General features: G+C 52.9%; 2 protein-coding genes across 2 annotated transcripts in view; both read right to left on the reverse strand.

Moving 5' to 3' along the window:
- LOC135057146 (oocyte zinc finger protein XlCOF6-like) overlaps positions 1-23,116 on the reverse strand; it is a gene marked incomplete at its 5' end in the record, with an annotated part of 352,699 nt that overhangs the window by 52,363 nt on the left and 277,220 nt on the right. Inside the window, one exon of the mRNA XM_063963044.1 lies at positions 575-588. Coding sequence (XP_063819114.1) covers positions 575-588 — 14 coding nt within the window. The remainder of the gene's footprint in view (positions 1-574; positions 589-23,116) is intronic.
- The window catches only part of LOC135054688 (gastrula zinc finger protein XlCGF53.1-like), a 159,523-nt gene that overhangs the window by 44,768 nt on the left and 91,639 nt on the right, over positions 1-23,116 (reverse strand). The window lies entirely within an intron of this gene.

Here is a 23,116-nt window from a genome sequence, read left to right on the forward strand (position 1 = left end):
CTTTTTTACCCTGATTCTGAAGCAGGACTGCAGGGGAGAGTCAGGGAGCCGTCCTTCCAGCGGAGCTGTGAGGGAAAATGGCGCTTGTGTGCTGAGGAGATAGGCTCCGCCCCTTCACGACGTCCTTATCTCCCGCTTTTCTGTGTAAAATGGCAGGGGATTAAAATACATCCATATAGCCCAGGAGCTATATGTGATGTATTCTGTTTTGCCACCTAAGGTATTCCGTTATATTGCGTCTCAGGGCGCTCCCCCCCCAGCGCCCTGCACCCTCAGTGACCGGAGTGTGAAGTGTGCTGAGAGCAATGGCGCACAGCTGCGGTGCTGTGCGCTACCTTAGTCTGAAGACAGGATGTCTTCTGCCGCCGATTTCACCGGACCTCTTCGTCTCTTCTGGCTCTGTAAGGGGGACGGCGGCACGGCTCCGGTGACCCATCCAGGCTGAACCTGTGATCGTCCCTCTGGAGCTAGTGTCCAGTAGCCTAAGAAACACGATCCACTCTGCACTCAGGTGAGTCCGTTTCTTCTCCCCTTAGTCCCACGATGCAGTGAGCCTGTTGCCAGCAGGACTCACTGAAAATAAAAAACCTAACTAAACTTTTATTCTAAGCAGCTCAGGAGAGCCACCTAGATTGCACCCTTCTCGGCCGGGCACAAAAATCTAACTGAGGCTTGGAGGAGGGTCATAGGGGGAGGAGCCAGTGCACACCACCTGATCCTAAAGCTTTACTTTTTGTGCCCTGTCTCCTGCGGAGCCGCTATTCCCCATGGTCCTTTCAGGAACCCCAGCATCCACTAGGACGATAGAGAAAATAATAATAATAATAATAATAATAATAACAGAACACCACAGGCTGCTCCCCCTGTATAATAATAATAATAATAATAATAATAATAATAATAACAACAGGACACCACAGGCCACTCCACCTGCAGTGTGCGTTTTTTACCCCAAAATGAGGACTGGGGACTCACTTTTTAAGAATGGGCGGGTCCCCGGGGATGCGCACCGTTGGAATTGCTCTCTGGCGCTTGATTGGTCACTAGCTGACTTTTCTCTGACGTTATTGGTCAGAAGTCAGCGGCGGCTGCTGCTGGGCAGGAAGATGGCGGTGCCAGGAGTCGGTGTAACACGCTGAGAGGACTGAGGGAGCTGTTATCGTCATGCCACGGGAAGATGCAGCACAGCGCTCCGGAGCTTGCTCCACACTTGTCACCCTCTCCCTGGCTGCACTAGTCCACGGGAGGGGAGAGGAAGGGGGGGGGGGGCAGTCCGCAAGATTACAGATGATACGGGAGGTGCCGGAGCCGCCGCCAGATGACATCACCCAGCAGAGTGATGAAGCAAGCCGGACCCACCACCTGGGAACAGATCCCTGCACAGAGCTGGCAGTGCAGAGGTAATTTAGCTGAGCCAGTGTGCGGGGCCAGGCAGAAACTGAACAGCAGCAGGCCAATGCTGCCTTAACAGCGTCTGCCAGCCCAGTGTCCCCCACCATTACTGACCCTGCCAGCCCAGTGTTTACACCTTCCCTCCCCAAACAGCCCACTGTGTTATCTCACTGCCCTACCATCTAGAACCACCCTGTCAGTCCAGACACACTGATTCCCCTCCCCAACTCAGCCCAGTGTTACCTCCTCACACCCCTATATCTCTGCCCCTCTACTTGGCGCAATGTGTATAACATGCTCTACCTGGCGCAGTGTGTATAACGTGCTCTGCCTGGCGCAGTGTGTATAACGTGCCCTGCCTGGCGCAGTGTGTACAACGTGCTCTACCTGGCGCAGTGTGTATAACGTGCCCTACCTGGCGCAGTGTGTATAACGTGCTCTACCTGGCGCAGTGTGTGTAACGTGCTCTATCTGGCGCAGTGTGTATAGGAGGTTCTACCTGGTGCAATGTGTATAAGCAGCACTACTGTGTGGTATAATGTGAATTGGTACTATTATGTGGCCACGCCCCTTCTCCATTACGCCACAACCCTAATTTTTTGGCAAATGCCTTCGGGGCGCATTGCCTATATTTCAGGTTGTGGGAGGTGGAGAACCAATTCACTTTCTGCCAAGGGGCACCAAAATGTCTAGTTACAGCTCTGGTGCAGGGTGTCCTGCATGCCACACACCCCAGCAGCATTGTCACCCCATTCCCCCACCTTGCAACAAGATTAAGATTAATAAGAACCTTCATTCCGATGGGACCCAGAAAAGGACCGGTAGGACCCCAATTTTTTAACAGTGAGGGGTCCCTGGGACCCCCTTTTTTGGGGGCTCAGCACGATCACTGCTGTATAATGTCCCATTCCCAGCAGTCACCTCTCCAGTCATCACCCAGACACGTCCCCTGGTGTTACTGTATAATGACCCATTCCCAGCAGTCACCTCTCCAGTCATCACCCAGACACGTCCCCTGGTGTTACTGTATAATGTCCCTTTCCCAGCAGTCACCTCTCCAGTCATCACCCAGACACATCCTCTGGTGTTACTGTATAATGTCCCATTCCCAGCAGTCACCTCTCCAGTCACATCCCCCAGTGTTACTGTATAATGCCCCATTCCCAGCAGTCACCTCTCCAGTCATCACCCAGACACACCCCCTGGTGTTACTGTATAATGCCCCATTCCCCGCAGTCACCTCTCCAGTCATAACCCCGACACGTCCTTCGGTGTTACTGTATAATGCCCCATTCCCAGCAGCCACCTCTCCAGTCACATCCCCCAGTGTTACTGTATAATGCCCCATTCCCAGCAGTCACCTCTCCAGTCATCACCCGGACACATCCCCTGGTGTTACCGTATAATGCCCCATTCCCCGCAGTCACCTCTCCAGGCATCACCCAGACACATCCCCTGGTGTTACTGTATAATGCCCCATTCCCAGCAGCCACCTCTCCAGTCACATCCCCCAGTGTTACTGTATAATGCCCCATTCCCAGCAGTCACCTCTCCAGTCATCACCCGGACACATCCCCTGGTGTTACTGTATAATGTCCCATTCCCAGCAGTCACCTCTCCAGTCATCACCCAGACACGTCCCCTGGTGTTACTGTATAATGTCCCATTCCCAGCAGTCACCTCTCAAGTCATCACCCGGACACATCCCCTGGTGTTACTGTATAATGACCCATTCCCAGCAGCCACCTCTCCAGTCATCACCGAGACACGTCCTCCGGTGTTACTGTATAATGCCCCATTCCCAGCAGTCACCTCTCCAGTCATCACCCAGACACATCCCCTGGTGTTACTGTATAATGCCCCATTCCCAGCAGTCACATATCCAGTCATCACCCGGACACATCCCCCGGTGTTACTGTATAATGCCCCATTCCCAGCAGCCACCTCTCCAGTCACATCCCCCAGTGTTACCGTACAATGTCCCATTCACAGCAGTCACCTCTCCAGTCATCACGAGACACGTCCTCCGGTGTTACTGTATAATGTCCCATTCCCAGCAGCCACCTCTACAGTCGCATCCCCCAGTGATACCATATAATGCCCCATTCCCAGCAGTCACCTCTCCAGTCATCACCCAGACACATCCTCTTGTGTTAATGCATAATGCCCCATTCCCAGCAGTCACCTCTCCAGTCATCACCCAGACACGTCCTCTGGTGTTACTGTATAATGTCCCATTCCCAGCAGTCACCTCTCCAGTCATCACCCAGACACATCCCCTGGTGTTACTGTATAATTCCACATTCCCAGCAGCCACCTCACCAATCATCACCGAGACACGTCCTCCGGTGTTACTGTATAATGCCCCATTCCCAGCAGTCACCTCTCCAGTCATCACCCAGACACGTCCCCTGGTGTTACTGTATAATGACCCATTCCCAGCAGTCACCTCTCCAGTCATCACCCGGACACATCCGCCGGTGTTACTGTATAATGCCCCATTCCCAGAAGCCACCTCACCAGTCATCACCGAGACACGTCCTCCGGTGTTACTGTATAATGCCCCATTCCCAGCAGTCACCTCTCAAGTCATCACCCAGACACATCCCCTGGTGTAACTGTATAATGCCCCATTCCCAGCAGCCACCTCTCCAGTCACATCCCCCAGTGTTACTGTATAATGCCCCATTCCCAGCAGTCACCTCTCCAGTCATCACCCGGACACATCCCCTGGTGTTACTGTATAATGTCCCATTCCCAGCAGTCACCTCTCCAGTCATCAATCAGACACGTCCCCTGGTGTTACTGTATAATGTCCCATTCCCAGCAGTCACCTCTCAAGTCATCACCCGGACACATCCCCTGGTGTTACTGTATAATGACCCATTCCCAGCAGCCACCTCTCCAGTCATCACCGAGACACGTCCTCCGGTGTTACTGTATAATGACGCATTCCCAGCAGTCACCTCTCCAGTCATCAATCAGACACATCCCCTGGTGTTACTGTATAATGCCCCATTCCCAGCAGTCACCTCTCCAGTCATCACCAGGACATATCCCCCGGTGTTACTGTATAATGCCCCATTCCCAGCAGCCACCTCTCCAGTCACATCCCCCAGTGTTACCGTACAATGTCCCATTCCCAGCAGTCACCTCTCCAGTCATCACGAGACACGTCCTCCGGTGTTACTGTATAATGTCCCATTCCCAGCAGCCACCTCTACAGTCACATCCCCCAGTGATACCATATAATGCCCCATTCCCAGCAGTCACCTCTCCAGTCATCACCCAGACACATCCTCTTGTGTTAATGTATAATGCCCCATTCCCAGCAGTCACCTCTCCAGTCATCACCCAGACACGTCCTCTGGTGTTACTGTATAATGTCCCATTCCCAGCAGTCATCTCTCCAGTCATCACCCAGACACATCCCCTGGTGTTACTGTATAATGACCCATTCCCAGCAGTCACCTCTCCAGTCATCACCCGGACACATCCGCCGGTGTTACTGTATAATGCCCCATTCCCAGCAGCCACCTCTCCAGTTACATCCCCCAGTGTTACCGTATAATGTCCCATTCTCAGCAGTCACCTCTCCAATCATCACCGAGACACGTCCTCCGGTGTTACTGTACAATGTCCCATTCCCAGCAGTCACCTCTCCAGTCATCACCCGGACACATCCCCTGGTGTTACTGTATAATGACCCATTCCCAGCAGTCACCTCTCCAGTCATCACCCAGACACGTCCCCTGGTGTTACTGTATAATGACCCATTCCCAGCAGTCACCTCTCCAGTCATCACCCGGACACATCCCCTGGTGTTACTGTATAATGTCCCATTCCCAGCAGTCACCTCTCCAGTCACATCCCCCAGTGTTACTGTATAATGCCCCATTCCCAGCAGTCACCTCTCCAGTCATCACCCAGACACACCCCCTGGTGTTACTGTATAATGCCCCATTCCCCACAGTCACCTCTCCAGTCATAACCCCGACACGTCCTTCGGTGTTACTGTATAATGCCCCATTCCCAGCAGCCACCTCTCCAGTCACATCCCCCAGTGTTACTGTATAATGCCCCATTCCCAGCAGTCACCTCTCCAGTCATCACCCGGACACATCCCCTGGTGTTACCGTATAATGCCCCATTCCCCGCAGTCACCTCTCCAGGCATCACCCAGACACATCCCCTGGTGTTACTGTATAATGCCCCATTCCCAGCAGCCACCTCTCCAGTCACATCCCCCAGTGTTACTGTATAATGCCCCATTCCCAGCAGTCACCTCTCCAGTCATCACCCGGACACATCCCCTGGTGTTACTGTATAATGTCCCATTCCCAGCAGTCACCTCTCCAGTCATCACACAGACACGTCCCCTGGTGTTACTGTATAATGTCCCATTCCCAGCAGTCACCTCTCAAGTCATCACCCGGACACATCCCCTGGTGTTACTGTATAATGACCCATTCCCAGCAGCCACCTCTCCAGTCATCACCGAGACACGTCCTCCGGTGTTACTGTATAATGCCCCATTCCCAGCAGTCACCTCTCCAGTCATCACCCAGACACATCCCCTGGTGTTACTGTATAATGCCCCATTCCCAGCAGTCACATATCCAGTCATCACCCGGACACATCCCCCGGTGTTACTGTATAATGCCCCATTCCCAGCAGCCACCTCTCCAGTCACATCCCCCAGTGTTACCGTACAATGTCCCATTCACAGCAGTCACCTCTCCAGTCATCACGAGACACGTCCTCCGGTGTTACTGTATAATGTCCCATTCCCAGCAGCCACCTCTACAGTCGCATCCCCCAGTGATACCATATAATGCCCCATTCCCAGCAGTCACCTCTCCAGTCATCACCCAGACACATCCTCTTGTGTTAATGCATAATGCCCCATTCCCAGCAGTCACCTCTCCAGTCATCACCCAGACACGTCCTCTGGTGTTACTGTATAATGTCCCATTCCCAGCAGTCACCTCTCCAGTCATCACCCAGACACATCCCCTGGTGTTACTGTATAATTCCACATTCCCAGCAGCCACCTCACCAATCATCACCGAGACACGTCCTCCGGTGTTACTGTATAATGCCCCATTCCCAGCAGTCACCTCTCCAGTCATCACCCAGACACGTCCCCTGGTGTTACTGTATAATGACCCATTCCCAGCAGTCACCTCTCCAGTCATCACCCGGACACATCCGCCGGTGTTACTGTATAATGCCCCATTCCCAGAAGCCACCTCACCAGTCATCACCGAGACACGTCCTCCGGTGTTACTGTATAATGCCCCATTCCCAGCAGTCACCTCTCAAGTCATCACCCAGACACATCCCCTGGTGTAACTGTATAATGCCCCATTCCCAGCAGCCACCTCTCCAGTCACATCCCCCAGTGTTACTGTATAATGCCCCATTCCCAGCAGTCACCTCTCCAGTCATCACCCGGACACATCCCCTGGTGTTACTGTATAATGTCCCATTCCCAGCAGTCACCTCTCCAGTCATCAATCAGACACGTCCCCTGGTGTTACTGTATAATGTCCCATTCCCAGCAGTCACCTCTCAAGTCATCACCCGGACACATCCCCTGGTGTTACTGTATAATGACCCATTCCCAGCAGCCACCTCTCCAGTCATCACCGAGACACGTCCTCGGGTGTTACTGTATAATGACGCATTCCCAGCAGTCACCTCTCCAGTCATCAATCAGACACATCCCCTGGTGTTACTGTATAATGCCCCATTCCCAGCAGTCACCTCTCCAGTCATCACCAGGACATATCCCCCGGTGTTACTGTATAATGCCCCATTCCCAGCAGCCACCTCTCCAGTCACATCCCCCAGTGTTACCGTACAATGTCCCATTCCCAGCAGTCACCTCTCCAGTCATCACGAGACACGTCCTCCGGTGTTACTGTATAATGTCCCATTCCCAGCAGCCACCTCTACAGTCACATCCCCCAGTGATACCATATAATGCCCCATTCCCAGCAGTCACCTCTCCAGTCATCACCCAGACACATCCTCTTGTGTTAATGTATAATGCCCCATTCCCAGCAGTCACCTCTCCAGTCATCACCCAGACACGTCCTCTGGTGTTACTGTATAATGTCCCATTCCCAGCAGTCATCTCTCCAGTCATCACCCAGACACATCCCCTGGTGTTACTGTATAATGACCCATTCCCAGCAGTCACCTCTCCAGTCATCACCCGGACACATCCGCCGGTGTTACTGTATAATGCCCCATTCCCAGCAGCCACCTCTCCAGTTACATCCCCCAGTGTTACCGTATAATGTCCCATTCTCAGCAGTCACCTCTCCAATCATCACCGAGACACGTCCTCCGGTGTTACTGTACAATGTCCCATTCCCAGCAGTCACCTCTCCAGTCATCACCCGGACACATCCCCTGGTGTTACTGTATAATGACCCATTCCCAGCAGTCACCTCTCCAGTCATCACCCAGACACGTCCCCTGGTGTTACTGTATAATGACCCATTCCCAGCAGTCACCTCTCCAGTCATCACCCGGACACATCCCCTGGTGTTACTGTATAATTCCACATTCCCAGAAGCCACCTCACCAGTCATCACCGAGACACATCCCCTGGTGTTACTGTATAATGCCCCATTCCCAGCAGTCACCTCTCCAGTCATCACCCGGAAACATCCCCTGGTGTTACTGTATAATGCCCCATTCCCAGCAGCCACCTCTCCAGTCACATCCCCCAGTGTTACCGTATAATGTCCTATTCCCAGCAGTCACCTCTCCAGTCATCACCGAGACACGTCCTCCGGTGTTACTGTATAATGTCCCATTCCCAGCAGTCACCTCTCCAGTCATCACCCAGACACGTCCTCTGGTGTTACTGTATAATGTCCCATTCCCAGCAGTCACCTCTCCAGTCATCACCCAGACACATCCCCTGGTGTTACTGTATAATGCCCCATTCCCAGCAGTCACCTCTCCAGTCATCACCCAGACACATCCCCTGGTGTTACTGTATAATGTCTCTTTCCCAGCAGTCACCTCTCCAGTCATCACCCAGACACGTCCCCTGGTGTTACTGTATAATGTCCCATTCCCAGCAGTCACCTCTCAAGTCATCACCCAGACACGTCCCTTGGTGTTACTGTATAATGCCCCATTCCCAGCAGTCACCTCTCCAGTCATCACCCAGACACGTCCCTTGGTGTTACTGTATAATGCCCCATTCCCAGCAGTCACCTCTCCAGTCATCACCCAGACACGCCCCCTGGTGTTACTGTATAATGTCTCTTTCCCAGCAGTCACCTCTCCAGTCATCACCCAGACACGTCCCCTGGTGTTACTGTATAATGTCCCATTCACAGCAGTCACCTTTCCACTCATATCCCCCAGTGTTACCGTATAATACCCCATTCCCACCAGTCACCTCTCCAGTCATCACCCAGACACATCCCCCTGGTGTTACTGTATAATGTCACTTTCCCAGCAGTCACCTCTCCAGTCATCACCCAGACACGTCCCCTGGTGTAACTGTATAATGCCCCATTCCCAGCAGTCACCTCTCCAGTCATCACCCAGACACGTCCCCTGGTGTCACTGTATAATGCCCCATTCCCAGCAGCCACCTCTCCAGTCACATCCCCCAGTGTTACCGTATAATGTCCTATTCCCAGCAGTCACCTCTCCAGTCATCACCGAGACACGTCCTCCGGTGTTACTGTATAATGTCCCATTCCCAGCAGTCACCTCTCCAGTCATCACCCAGACACGTCCTCTGGTGTTACTGTATAATGTCCCATTCCCAGCAGTCACCTCTCCAGTCATCACCCAGACACATCCCCTGGTGTTACTGTATAATTCCACATTCCCAGCAGCCACCTCACCAATCATCACCGAGACACGTCCTCCGGTGTTACTGTATAATGCCCCATTCCCAGCAGTCACCTCTCCAGTCATCACCCAGACACGTCGCTGGTGTTACTGTATAATGACCCATTCCCAGCAGTCACCTCTCCAGTCCTCACCCGGACACATCCGCCGCTGTTACTGTATAATGCCCCATTCCCAGCAGCCACCTCTCCAGTTACATCCCCCAGTGTTACCGTATAATGTCCCATTCCCAGCAGTCACCTCTCCAGTCATCACCCGGACACATCCCCTGGTGTTACTGTATAATGACCCATTCCCAGCAGTCACCTCTCCAGTCATCACCCAGACACGTACCCTGGTGTTACTGTATAATGACCCATTCCCAGCAGTCACCTCTCCAGTCATCACCCTGACACATCCCCTCGTGTTACTGTATTATGCCCCATTCCCAGCAGTCACCTCTCCAGTCATCACCAAGACACCACCCCCAGTGTTACTGTATAATGCCCCATTCCCAGCAGTCACCTCTCCAGTCATCACCCGGACACATCCCCTGGTGTTACTGTATAATGCCCCATTCACCGCAGTCACCTCTCCAGGCATCACCCAGACACATCCCCTGGTGTTACTGTATAATTCCACATTCCCAGAAGCCACCTCACCAGTCATCACAGTTACACGTCCTCCAGTGTTACTGTATAATGCCCCATTCCCAGCAGTCACCTCTCCAGTCATCACCCAGACACATCCCCTGGTGTTACTGTATAATGCCCCATTCCCAGCAGTCACCTCTCCAGTCATCACCCAGACACATCCCCTGGTGTTACTGTATAATGTCTCTTTCCCAGCAGTCACCTCTCCAGTCATCACCCAGACACGTCCCCTGGTGTTACTGTATAATGTCCCATTCCCAGCAGTCACCTCTCAAGTCATCACCCAGACACGTCCCTTGGTGTTACTGTATAATGCCCCATTCCCAGCAGTCACCTCTCCAGTCATCACCCAGACACGTCCCTTGGTGTTACTGTATAATGCCCCATTCCCAGCAGTCACCTCTCCAGTCATCACCCCGACACGTCCCCTGGTGTTACTGTATAATGTCTCTTTCCCAGCAGTCACCTCTCCAGTCATCACCCAGACACGTCCCCTGGTGTTACTGTATAATGTCCCATTCACAGCAGTCACCTTTCCACTCATATCCCCCAGTGTTACCGTATAATACCCCATTCCCACCAGTCACCTCTCCAGTCATCACCCAGACACATCCCCCTGGTGTTACTGTATAATGTCCCTTTCCCAGCAGTCACCTCTCCAGTCATCACTCAGACACGTCCCCTGGTGTAACTGTATAATGCCCCATTCCCAGCAGTCACCTCTCCAGTCATCACCCAGACACGTCCCCTGGTGTCACTGTATAATGCCCCATTCCCAGCAGTCACCTCTCCAGTCATCACCCAGACACGTCCCCTGGTGTTACTGTATAATGCCCCATTCCCAGCAGTCACCTCTCCAGTCATCACCCAGACACGTCCCCTGGTGTTACTGTATAATGTCTCTTTCCCAGCAGTCACCTCTCCAGTCATCACCCAGACACGTCCCCTGGTGTTACTGTATAATGTCCCATTCACAGCAGTCACCTCTCCAGTCATCACCCAGAGACATCCCCTGGTGTTACTGTATAATGACCCATTCCCAGCAGTCACCTCTCCAGTCATCACCCGGAAACATCCCCTGGTGTTACTGTATAATGCCCCATTCCCAGCAGCCACCTCTCCAGTCACATCCCCCAGTGTTACCGTATAATGTCCTATTCCCAGCAGTCACCTCTCCAGTCATCACCGAGACACGTCCTCCGGTGTTACTGTATAATGTCCCATTCCTAGCACTCACCTCTCCAGTCATCACCCAGACACGTCCCCTGGTGTTACTGTATAATGTCCCATTCCCAGCAGCCACCTCTCCAGTCACATCCCCCAGTGTTACCGTATAATGCCCCATTCCCAGCAGTCACCTCTCCAGTCATCACCCAGACACGTCCCCTGGTGTTACTGTATAATGACCCATTCCCAGCAGTCACCTCTCCAGTCATCACCCAGAGTGTTACTGTATAATGACCCATTCCTAGCAGTCACCTCTCCAGTCATCACCCAGACACGTCCCCTGGTGTTACTGTATAATGCCCCATTCCCAGCAGTCACCTCTCCAGTCATCACCCAGACACATCCCCCAGTGTTACTGTATAATGCCCCATTCCCAGCAGTCACCTCTCCAGTCATCACCCGGACACATCCCCTGGTGTTACTGTATAATGCCCCATTCCCCGCAGTCACCTCTTCAGGCATCACCCAGACACATCACCTGGTGTTACTGTATAATGCCCCATTCCCAGCAGCCACCTCTCCAGTCACATCCCCCAGTGTTACTGTATAATGCCCCATTCCCAGCAGTCACCTCTCCAGTCATCACCCGGACACATCCCCTGGTGTTACTGTATAATGTCCCATTCCCAGCAGTCACCTCTCCAGTCATCACCCAGACATGTCCCCTGGTGTTACTGTATAATGTCCCATTCCCAGCAGTCACCTCTCCAGTCATCACCCGGACACATCCTCTGGTGTTACTGTATAATGTCCCATTCCCAGCAGTCACCTCTCCAGTCATCACCCAGACACGTCCCCTGGTGTTACTGTATAATGCCCCATTCCCAGCAGTCACCTCTCCAGTCATCACCCAGACACATCACCTGGTGTTACTGTATAATGCCCCATTCCCAGCAGTCACCTCACCAGTCATCACCCGGACACATCCCCCGGTGTTACTGTATAATGCCCCATTCCCAGCAGCCACCTCTCCAGTCACATCCCCCAGTGTTACCGTACAATGTCCCATTCACAGCAGTCACCTCTCCAGTCATCACGAGACACGTCCTCCGGTGTTACTGTATAATGTCCCATTCCCAGCAGCCACCTCTACAGTCACATCCCCCAGTGATACCATATAATGCCCCATTCCCAGCAGTCACCTCTCCAGTCATCACCCAGACACATCCTCTTGTGTTAATGTATAATGCCCCATTCCCAGCAGTCACCTCTCCAGTCATCACCCAGACACGTCCTCTGGTGTTACTGTATAATGTCCCATTCCCAGCAGTCACCTCTCCAGTCATCACCCAGACACCTCCCCTGGTGTTACTGTATAATTCCACATTCCCAGCAGCCACCTCACCAATCATCACCGAGACACGTCCTCCGGTGTTACTGTATAATGCCCCATTCCCAGCAGTCACCTCTCCAGTCATCACCCAGACACGTCGCTGGTGTTACTGTATAATGACCCATTCCCAGCAGTCACCTCTCCAGTCCTCACCCGGACACATCCGCCGGTGTTACTGTATAATGCCCCATTCCTAGCAGCCACCTCTCCAGTTACATCCCCCAGTGTTACCGTATAATGTCCCATTCTCAGCAGTCACCTCTCCAATCATCACCGAGACACGTCCTCCGGTGTTACTGTACAATGTCCCATTCCCAGCAGTCACCTCTCCAGTCATCACCCGGACACATCCCCTGGTGTTACTGTATAATGACCCATTCCCAGCAGTCACCTCTCCAGTCATCACCCAGACACGTACCCTGGTGTTACTGTATAATGACCCATTCCCAGCAGTCACCTCTCCAGTCATCACCCGGACACATCCCCTGGTGTTACTGTATTATGCCCCATTCCCAGCAGTCACCTCTCCAGTCATCACCAAGACACCACCCCCAGTGTTACTGTATAATGCCCCATTCCCCGCAGTCACCTCTCCAGGCATCACCCAGAGACATCCCCTGGTGTTACTGTATAATGTCCCATTCACAGCAGTCATCTCTCCAGTCATCACCCAGAGACATCCCCTGGTGTTACTGTATAATGACCCATTCCCAGCAGTCACCTCTCCAGTCATCACCCAGACACGTCCCCTGGTGTTACTGTATAATTCCACATTCCCAGAAGCCACCTCACCAGTCATCACCGAGACACATCCCCCGGTGTTACTGTATAATGCCCCATTCCCAGCAGTCACCTCTCCAGTCATCACCCGGAAACATCCCCTGGTGTTACTGTATAATGCCCCATTCCCAGCAGCCACCCCTCCAGTCACATCCCCCAGTGTTACCGTATAATGTCCTATTCCCAGCAGTCACCTCTCCAGTCATCACCGAGACACGTCCTCCGGTGTTACTGTATAATGTCCCATTCCTAGCACTCACCTCTCCAGTCATCACCCAGACATGTCCCCTGTTGTTACTGTATAATGTCCCATTCCCAGCAGCCACCTCTCCAGTCACATCCCCCAGTGTTACCGTATAATGCCCCATTCCCAGCACTCATCACCCAGACACATCCCCTGGTGTTACTGTATTATGCCCCATTCCCAGCAGCCACCTCTCCAGTTATCGCCCAGTCACATCCCCCAGTGTTACCGTATAATACCCCATTCCCAGCAGTCACCTCTCCAGTCATCACCCAGACACGTCCCCTGGTGTTACTGTATAATGACCCATTCCCAGCAGTCACCTCTCCAGTCATCACCCAGAGTGTTACTGTATAATGACCCATTCCTAGCAGTCACCTCTCCAGTCATCACCCAGACACATCCCCCAGTGTTACTGTATAATGCCCCATTCCCAGCAGTCACCTCTCCAGTCATCACCCGGACACATCCCCTGGTGTTACTGTATAATGCCCCATTCCCCGCAGTCACCTCTTCAGGCATCACCCAGACACATCCCCTGGTGTTACTGTATAATGCCCCATTCCCAGCAGCCACCTCTCCAGTCACATCCCCCAGTGTTACTGTATAATGCCCCATTCCCAGCAGTCACCTCTCCAGTCATCACCCGGACACATCCCCTGGTGTTACTGTATAATGTCCCATTCCCAGCAGTCACCTCTCCAGTCATCACCCAGACACGTCCCCTGGTGTTACTGTATAATGTCCCATTCCCAGCAGTCACCTCTCCAGTCATCACCCGGACACATCCTCTGGTGTTACTGTATAATGTCCCATTCCCAGCAGTCACCTCTCCAGTCATCACCCAGACACGTCCCCTGGTGTTACTGTATAATGCCCCATTCCCAGCAGTCACCTCTCCAGTCATCACCCAGACACATCCCCTGGTGTTACTGTATAATGCCCCATTCCCAGCAGCCACCTCTCCAGTCACATCCCCCAGTGTTACCGTACAATGTCCCATTCACAGCAGTCACCTCTCCAGTCATCACGAGACACGTCCTCCGGTGTTACTGTATAATGTCCCTTTCCAAGCAGCCACCTCTACAGTCACATCCCCCAGTGATACCATATAATGCCCCATTCCCAGCAGTCACCTCTCCAGTCATCACCCAGACACATCCTCTTGTGTTAATGTATAATGCCCCATTCCCAGCAGTCACCTCTCCAGTCATCACCCAGACACGTCCTCTGGTGTTACTGTATAATGTCCCATTCCCAGCAGTCACCTCTCCAGTCATCACCCAGACACATCCCCTGGTGTTACTGTATAATTCCACATTCCCAGCAGCCACCTCACCAATCATCACAGAGACACGTCCTCCGGTGTTACTGTATAATGCCCCATTCCCAGCAGTCACCTCTCCAGTCATCACCCAGACACGTCGCTGGTGTTACTGTATAATGACCCATTCCCAGCAGTCACCTCTCCAGTCCTCACCCGGACACATCCGCCGGTGTTACTGTATAATGCCCCATTCCCAGCAGCCACCTCTCCAGTTACATCCCCCAGTGTTACCGTATAATGTCCCATTCTCAGCAGTCACCTCTCCAATCATCACCGAGACACGTCCTCCGGTGTTACTGTACAATGTCCCATTCCCAGCAGTCACCTCTCCAGTCATCACCCGGACACATCCCCTGGTGTTACTGTATAATGACCCATTACCAGCAGTCACCTCTCCAGTCATCACCCAGACACGTACCCTGGTGTTACTGTATAATGACCCATTCCCAGCAGTCACCTCTCCAGTCATCACCCGGACACATCCCCTGGTGTTACTGTATTATGCCCCATTCCCAGCAGTCACCTCTCCAGTCATCACCAAGACACCACCCCCAGTGTTACTGTATAATGCCCCATTCCCAGCAGTCACCTCTCCAGTCATCACCCGGACACATCCCCTGGTGTTACTGTATAATGCCCCATTCCCCGCAGTCACCTCTCCAGGCATCACCCAGACACATCCCCTGGTGTTACTGTATAATTCCACATTCCCAGAAGCCACCTCACCAGTCATCACCGTTACACGTCCTCCGGTGTTACCGTATAATGTCCTATTCCCAGCAGTCACCTCTCCAGTCATCACCGAGACACGTCCTCCGGTGTTACTGTATAATGTCCCATTCCTAGCACTCACCTCTCCAGTCACATCACCCAGTGTTACCGTATAATGCCCCATTCCCAGCACTCATCACCCAGACACATCCCCTGGTGTTACTGTATTATGCCCCATTCCCAGCAGCCACCTCTCCAGTCATCGCCCAGTCACATCCCCCAGTGTTACCGTATAATACCCCATTCCCAGCAGTCACCTCTCCAGTCATCACCCAGACACGTCCCCTGGTGTTACTGTATAATGACCCATTCCCAGCAGTCACCTCTCCAGTCATCACCCAGAGTGTTACTGTATAATGACCCATTCCTAGCAGTCACCTCTCCAGTCATCACCCAGACACATCCCCCAGTGTTACTGTATAATGCCCCATTCCCAGCAGTCACCTCTCCAGTCATCACCCGGACACATCCCCTGGTGTTACTGTATAATGCCCCATTCCCCGCAGTCACCTCTTCAGGCATCACCCAGACACATCCCCTGGTGTTACTGTATAATGCCCCATTCCCAGCAGCCACCTCTCCAGTCATCACCCGGACACATCCCCTGGTGTTACTGTATAATGTCCCATTCCCAGCAGTCACCTCTCCAGTCATCACCCAGACACGTCCCCTGGTGTTACTGTATAATGTCCCATTCCCAGCAGTCACCTCTCCAGTCATCACCCGGACACATCCTCTGGTGTTACTGTATAATGTCCCATTCCCAGCAGTCACCTCTCCAGTCATCACCCAGACACGTCCCCTGGTGTTACTGTATAATGCCCCATTCCCAGCAGTCACCTCTCCAGTCATCACCCAGACACGTCGCTGGTGTTACTGTATAATGCCCCATTCCCAGCAGTCACCTCACCAGTCATCACCCGGACACATCCCCCGGTGTTACTGTATAATGCCCCATTCCCAGCAGCCACCTCTCCAGTCACATCCCCCAGTGTTACCGTACAAGGTCCCATTCACAGCAGTCACCTCTCCAGTCATCACGAGACACGTCCTCCGGTGTTACTGTATAATGTCCCATTCCCAGCAGCCACCTCTACAGTCACATCCCCCAGTGATACCATATAATGCCCCATTCCCAGCAGTCACCTCTCCAGTCATCACCCAGACACATCCTCTTGTGTTAATGTACAATGCCCCATTCCCAGCAGTCACCTCTCCAGTCATCACCCAGACACGTCCTCTGGTGTTACTGTATAATGTCCCATTCCCAGCAGTCACCTCTCCAGTCATCACCCAGACACATCCCCTGGTGTTACTGTATAATTCCACATTCCCAGCAGCCACCTCACCAATCATCACAGAGACACGTCCTCCGGTGTTACTGTATAATGCCCCATTCCCAGCAGTCACCTCTCCAGTCATCACCCAGACACGTCGCTGGTGTTACTGTATAATGACCCATTCCCAGCAGTCACCTCTCCAGTCCTCACCCGGACACATCCGCCGGTGTTACTGTATAATGCCCCATTCCCAGCAGCCACCTCTCCAGTTACATCCACCAGTGTTACCGTATAATGTCCCATTCTCAGCAGTCACCTCTCCAATCATCACCGAGACACGTCCTCCGGTGTTACTGTACAATGTCCCATTCCCAGCAGTCACCTCTCCAGTCATCACCCGGACACATCCCCTGGTGTTACTGTATAATGACCCATTACCAGCAGTCACCTCTCCAGTCATCACCCAGACACGTACCCTGGTGTTACTGTATAATGACCCATTCCCAGCAGTCACCTCTCCAGTCATCACCCGGACACATCCCCTGGTGTTACTGTATTATGCCCCATTCCCAGCAGTCACCTCTCCAGTCATCACCAAGACACCACCCCCAGTGTTACTGTATAATGCCCCATTCCCAGCAGTCACCTCTCCAGTCATCACCCGGACACATCCCCTGGTGTTACTGTATAATGCCCCATTCCCCGCAGTCACCTCTCCAGGCATCACCCAGACACATCCCCTGGTGTTACTGTATAATTCCACATTCCCAGAAGCCACCTCACCAGTCATCACCGTTACACGTCCTCCGGTGTTACCGTATAATGTCCTATTCCCAGCAGTCACCTCTCCAGTCATCACCGAGACACGTCCTCCGGTGTTACTGTATAATGTCCCATTCCTAGCACTCACCTCTCCAGTCACATCACCCAGTGTTACCGTATAATGCCCCATTCCCAGCACTCATCACCCAGACACATCCCCTGGTGTTACTGTATTATGCCCCATTCCCAGCAGCCACCTCTCCAGTCATCGCCCAGTCACATCCCCCAGTGTTACCGTATAATACCCCATTCCCAGCAGTCACCTCTCCAGTCATCACCCAGACACGTCCCCTGGTGTTACAGTATAATGTCCCATTCCCAGCAGTCACCTCTCCAGTCATCACCCAGAGTGTTACTGTATAATGACCCATTCCTAGCAGTCACCTCTCCAGTCATCACCCAGACACATCCCCCAGTGTTACTGTATAATGCCCCATTCCCAGCAGTCACCTCTCCAGTCATCACCCGGACACATCCCCTGGTGTTACTGTATAATGCCCCATTCCCCGCAGTCACCTCTTCAGGCATCACCCAGACACATCCCCTGGTGTTACTGTATAATGTCCCATTCCCAGCAGTCACCTCTCCAGTCATCACCCAGACACGTCCCCTGGTGTTACTGTATAATGTCCCATTCCCAGCAGTCACCTCTCCAGTCATCACCCGGACACATCCTCTGGTGTTACTGTATAATGTCCCATTCCCAGCAGTCACCTCTCCAGTCATCACCCAGACACGTCCCCTGGTGTTACTGTATAATGCCCCATTCCCAGCAGTCACCTCTCCAGTCATCACCCAGACACGTCGCTGGTGTTACTGTATAATGCCCCATTCCCAGCAGTCACCTCACCAGTCATCACCCGGACACATCCCCCGGTGTTACTGTATAATGCCCCATTCCCAGCAGCCACCTCTCCAGTCACATCCCCCAGTGTTACCGTACAATGTCCCATTCACAGCAGTCACCTCTCCAGTCATCACGAGACACGTCCTCCGGTGTTACTGTATAATGTCCCATTCCCAGCAGCCACCTCTACAGTCACATCCCCCAGTGATACCATATAATGCCCCATTCCCAGCAGTCACCTCTCCAGTCATCACCCAGACACATCCTCTTGTGTTAATGTATAATGCCCCATTCCCAGCAGTCACCTCTCCAGTCATCACCCAGACACGTCCTCTGGTGTTACTGTATAATGTCCCATTCCCAGCAGTCACCTCTCCAGTCATCACCCAGACACATCCCCTGGTGTTACTGTATAATTCCACATTCCCAGCAGCCACCTCACCAATCATCACCGAGACACGTCCTCCGGTGTTACTGTATAATGCCCCATTCCCAGCAGTCACCTCTCCAGTCATCACCCAGACACGTCGCTGGTGTTACTGTATAATGACCCATTCCCAGCAGTCACCTCTCCAGTCCTCACCCGGACACATCCGCCGGTGTTACTGTATAATGCCCCATTCCCAGCAGCCACCTCTCCAGTTACATCCCCCAGTGTTACCGTATAATGTCCCATTCTCAGCAGTCACCTCTCCAATCATCACCGAGACACGTCCTCCGGTGTTACTGTACAATGTCCCATTCCCAGCAGTCACCTCTCCAGTCATCACCCGGACACATCCCCTGGTGTTACTGTATAATGACCCATTCCCAGCAGTCACCTCTCCAGTCATCACCCAGACACGTACCCTGGTGTTACTGTATAATGACCCATTCCCAGCAGTCACCTCTCCAGTCATCACCCGGACACATCCCCTGGTGTTACTGTATTATGCCCCATTCCCAGCAGTCACCTCTCCAGTCATCACCAAGACACCACCCCCAGTGTTACTGTATAATGCCCCATTCCCAGCAGTCACCTCTCCAGTCATCACCCGGACACATCCCCTGGTGTTACTGTATAATGCCCCATTCCCCGCAGTCACCTCTCCAGGCATCACCCAGACACATCCCCTGGTGTTACTGTATAATTCCACATTCCCAGAAGCCACCTCACCAGTCATCACCGTTACACGTCCTCCGGTGTTACCGTATAATGTCCTATTCCCAGCAGTCACCTCTCCAGTCATCACCGAGACACGTCCTCCGGTGTTACTGTATAATGTCCCATTCCTAGCACTCACCTCTCCAGTCATCACCCAGACACGTCCCCTGGTGTTAATGTATAATGTCCCATTCCCAGCAGCCACCTCTCCAGTCACATCACCCAGTGTTACCGTATAATGCCCCATTCCCAGCACTCATCACCCAGACACATCCCCTGGTGTTACTGTATTATGCCCCATTCCCAGCAGCCACCTCTCCAGTCATCACCCAGACACATCCCCCAGTGTTACTGTATAATGCCCCATTCCCAGCAGTCACCTCTCCAGTCATCACCCGGACACATCCCCTGGTGTTACTGTATAATGCCCCATTCCCCGCAGTCACCTCTTCAGGCATCACCCAGACACATCCCCTGGTGTTACTGTATAATGCCCCATTCCCATCAGCCACCTCTCCAGTCATCACCCGGACACATCCTCTGGTGTTACTGTATAATGTCCCATTCCCAGCAGTCACCTCTCCAGTCATCACCCAGACACGTCCCCTGGTGTTACTGTATAATGTCCCATTCCCAGCAGTCACCTCTCCAGTCATCACCCGGACACATCCTCTGGTGTTACTGTATAATGTCCCATTCCCAGCAGTCACCTCTCCAGTCATCACCCAGACACGTCCCCTGGTGTTACTGTATAATGCCCCATTCCCAGCAGTCACCTCTCCAGTCATCACCCAGACACGTCGCTGGTGTTACTGTATAATGCCCCATTCCCAGCAGTCACCTCACCAGTCATCACCCGGACACATCCCCCGGTGTTACTGTATAATGCCCCATTCCCAGCAGCCACCTCTCCAGTCACATCCCCCAGTGTTACCGTACAATGTCCCATTCACAGCAGTCACCTCTCCAGTCATCACGAGACACGTCCTCCGGTGTTACTGTATAATGTCCCATTCCCAGCAGCCACCTCTACAGTCACATCCCCCAGTGATACCATATAATGCCCCATTCCCAGCAGTCACCTCTCCAGTCATCACCCAGACACATCCTCTTGTGTTAATGTATAATGCCCCATTCCCAGCAGTCACCTCTCCAGTCATCACCCAGACACGTCCTCTGGTGTTACTGTATAATGTCCCATTCCCAGCAGTCACCTCTCCAGTCATCACCCAGACACATCCCCTGGTGTTACTGTATAATTCCACATTCCCAGCAGCCACCTCACCAATCATCACCGAGACACGTCCTCCGGTGTTACTGTATAATGCCCCATTCCCAGCAGTCACCTCTCCAGTCATCACCCAGACACGTCGCTGGTGTTACTGTATAATGACCCATTCCCAGCAGTCACCTCTCCAGTCCTCACCCGGACACATCCGCCGGTGTTACTGTATAATGCCCCATTCCCAGCAGCCACCTCTCCAGTTACATCCCCCAGTGTTACCGTATAATGTCCCATTCTCAGCAGTCACCTCTCCAATCATCACCGAGACACGTCCTCCGGTGTTACTGTACAATGTCCCATTCCCAGCAGTCACCTCTCCAGTCATCACCCGGACACATCCCCTGGTGTTACTGTATAATGACCCATTCCCAGCAGTCACCTCTCCAGTCATCACCCAGACACGTACCCTGGTGTTACTGTATAATGACCCATTCCCAGCAGTCACCTCTCCAGTCATCACCCGGACACATCCCCTGGTGTTACTGTATTATGCCCCATTCCCAGCAGTCACCTCTCCAGTCATCACCAAGACACCACCCCCAGTGTTACTGTATAATGCCCCATTCCCAGCAGTCACCTCTCCAGTCATCACCCGGACACATCCCCTGGTGTTACTGTATAATTCCACATTCCCAGAAGCCACCTCACCAGTCATCACCGTTACACGTCCTCCGGTGTTACCGTATAATGTCCTATTCCCAGCAGTCACCTCTCCAGTCATCACCGAGACACGTCCTCCGGTGTTACTGTATAATGTCCCATTCCTAGCACTCACCTCTCCAGTCATCACCCAGACACGTCCCCTGGTGTTAATGTATAATGTCCCATTCCCAGCAGCCACCTCTCCAGTCACATCACCCAGTGTTACCGTATAATGCCCCATTCCCAGCACTCATCACCCAGACACATCCCCTGGTGTTACTGTATTATGCCCCATTCCCAGCAGCCACCTCTCCAGTCATCACCCAGACACATCCCCCAGTGTTACTGTATAATGCCCCATTCCCAGCAGTCACCTCTCCAGTCATCACCCGGACACATCCCCTGGTGTTACTGTATAATGCCCCATTCCCCGCAGTCACCTCTTCAGGCATCACCCAGACACATCCCCTGGTGTTACTGTATAATGCCCCATTCCCAGCAGCCACCTCTCCAGTCATCACCTGCACACATCCCCTGGTGTTACTGTATAATGTCCCATTCCCAGCAGTCACCTCTCCAGTCATCACCCAGACACGTCCCCTGGTGTTACTGTATAATGTCCCATTCCCAGCAGTCACCTCTCCAGTCATCACCCGGACACATCCTCTGGTGTTACTGTATAATGTCCCATTCCCAGCAGTCACCTCTCCAGTCATCACCCAGACACGTCCCCTGGTGTTACTGTATAATGCCCCATTCCCAGCAGTCACCTCTCCAGTCATCACCCAGACACGTCGCTGGTGTTACTGTATAATGCCCCATTCCCAGCAGTCACCTCACCAGTCATCACCCGGACACATCCCCCGGTGTTACTGTATAATGCCCCATTCCCAGCAGCCACCTCTCCAGTCACATCCCCCAGTGTTACCGTACAATGTCCCATTCACAGCAGTCACCTCTCCAGTCATCACGAGACACGTCCTCCGGTGTTACTGTATAATGTCCCATTCCCAGCAGCCACCTCTACAGTCACATCCCCCAGTGATACCATATAATGCCCCATTCCCAGCAGTCACCTCTCCAGTCATCACCCAGACACGTCCTCTGGTGTTACTGTATAATGTCCCATTCCCAGCAGTCACCTCTCCAGTCATCACCCAGACACATCCCCTGGTGTTACTGTATAATTCCACATTCCCAGCAGCCACCTCACCAATCATCACCGAGACACGTCCTCCGGTGTTACTGTATAATGCCCCATTCCCAGCAGTCACCTCTCCAGTCATCACCCAGACACGTCGCTGGTGTTACTGTATAATGACCCATTCCCAGCAGTCACCTCTCCAGTCCTCACCCGGACACATCCGCCGGTGTTACTGTATAATGCCCCATTCCCAGCAGCCACCTCTCCAGTTACATCCCCCAGTGTTACCGTATAATGTCCCATTCTCAGCAGTCACCTCTCCAATCATCATATGTCCCATTCCCAGCAGTCAC

The sequence above is a fragment of the Pseudophryne corroboree genome, chromosome 3 (genome assembly GCF_028390025.1).
Source record: "Pseudophryne corroboree isolate aPseCor3 chromosome 3, aPseCor3.hap2, whole genome shotgun sequence".
In the NCBI taxonomy this organism is placed as follows: domain Eukaryota; kingdom Metazoa; phylum Chordata; class Amphibia; order Anura; family Myobatrachidae; genus Pseudophryne; species Pseudophryne corroboree.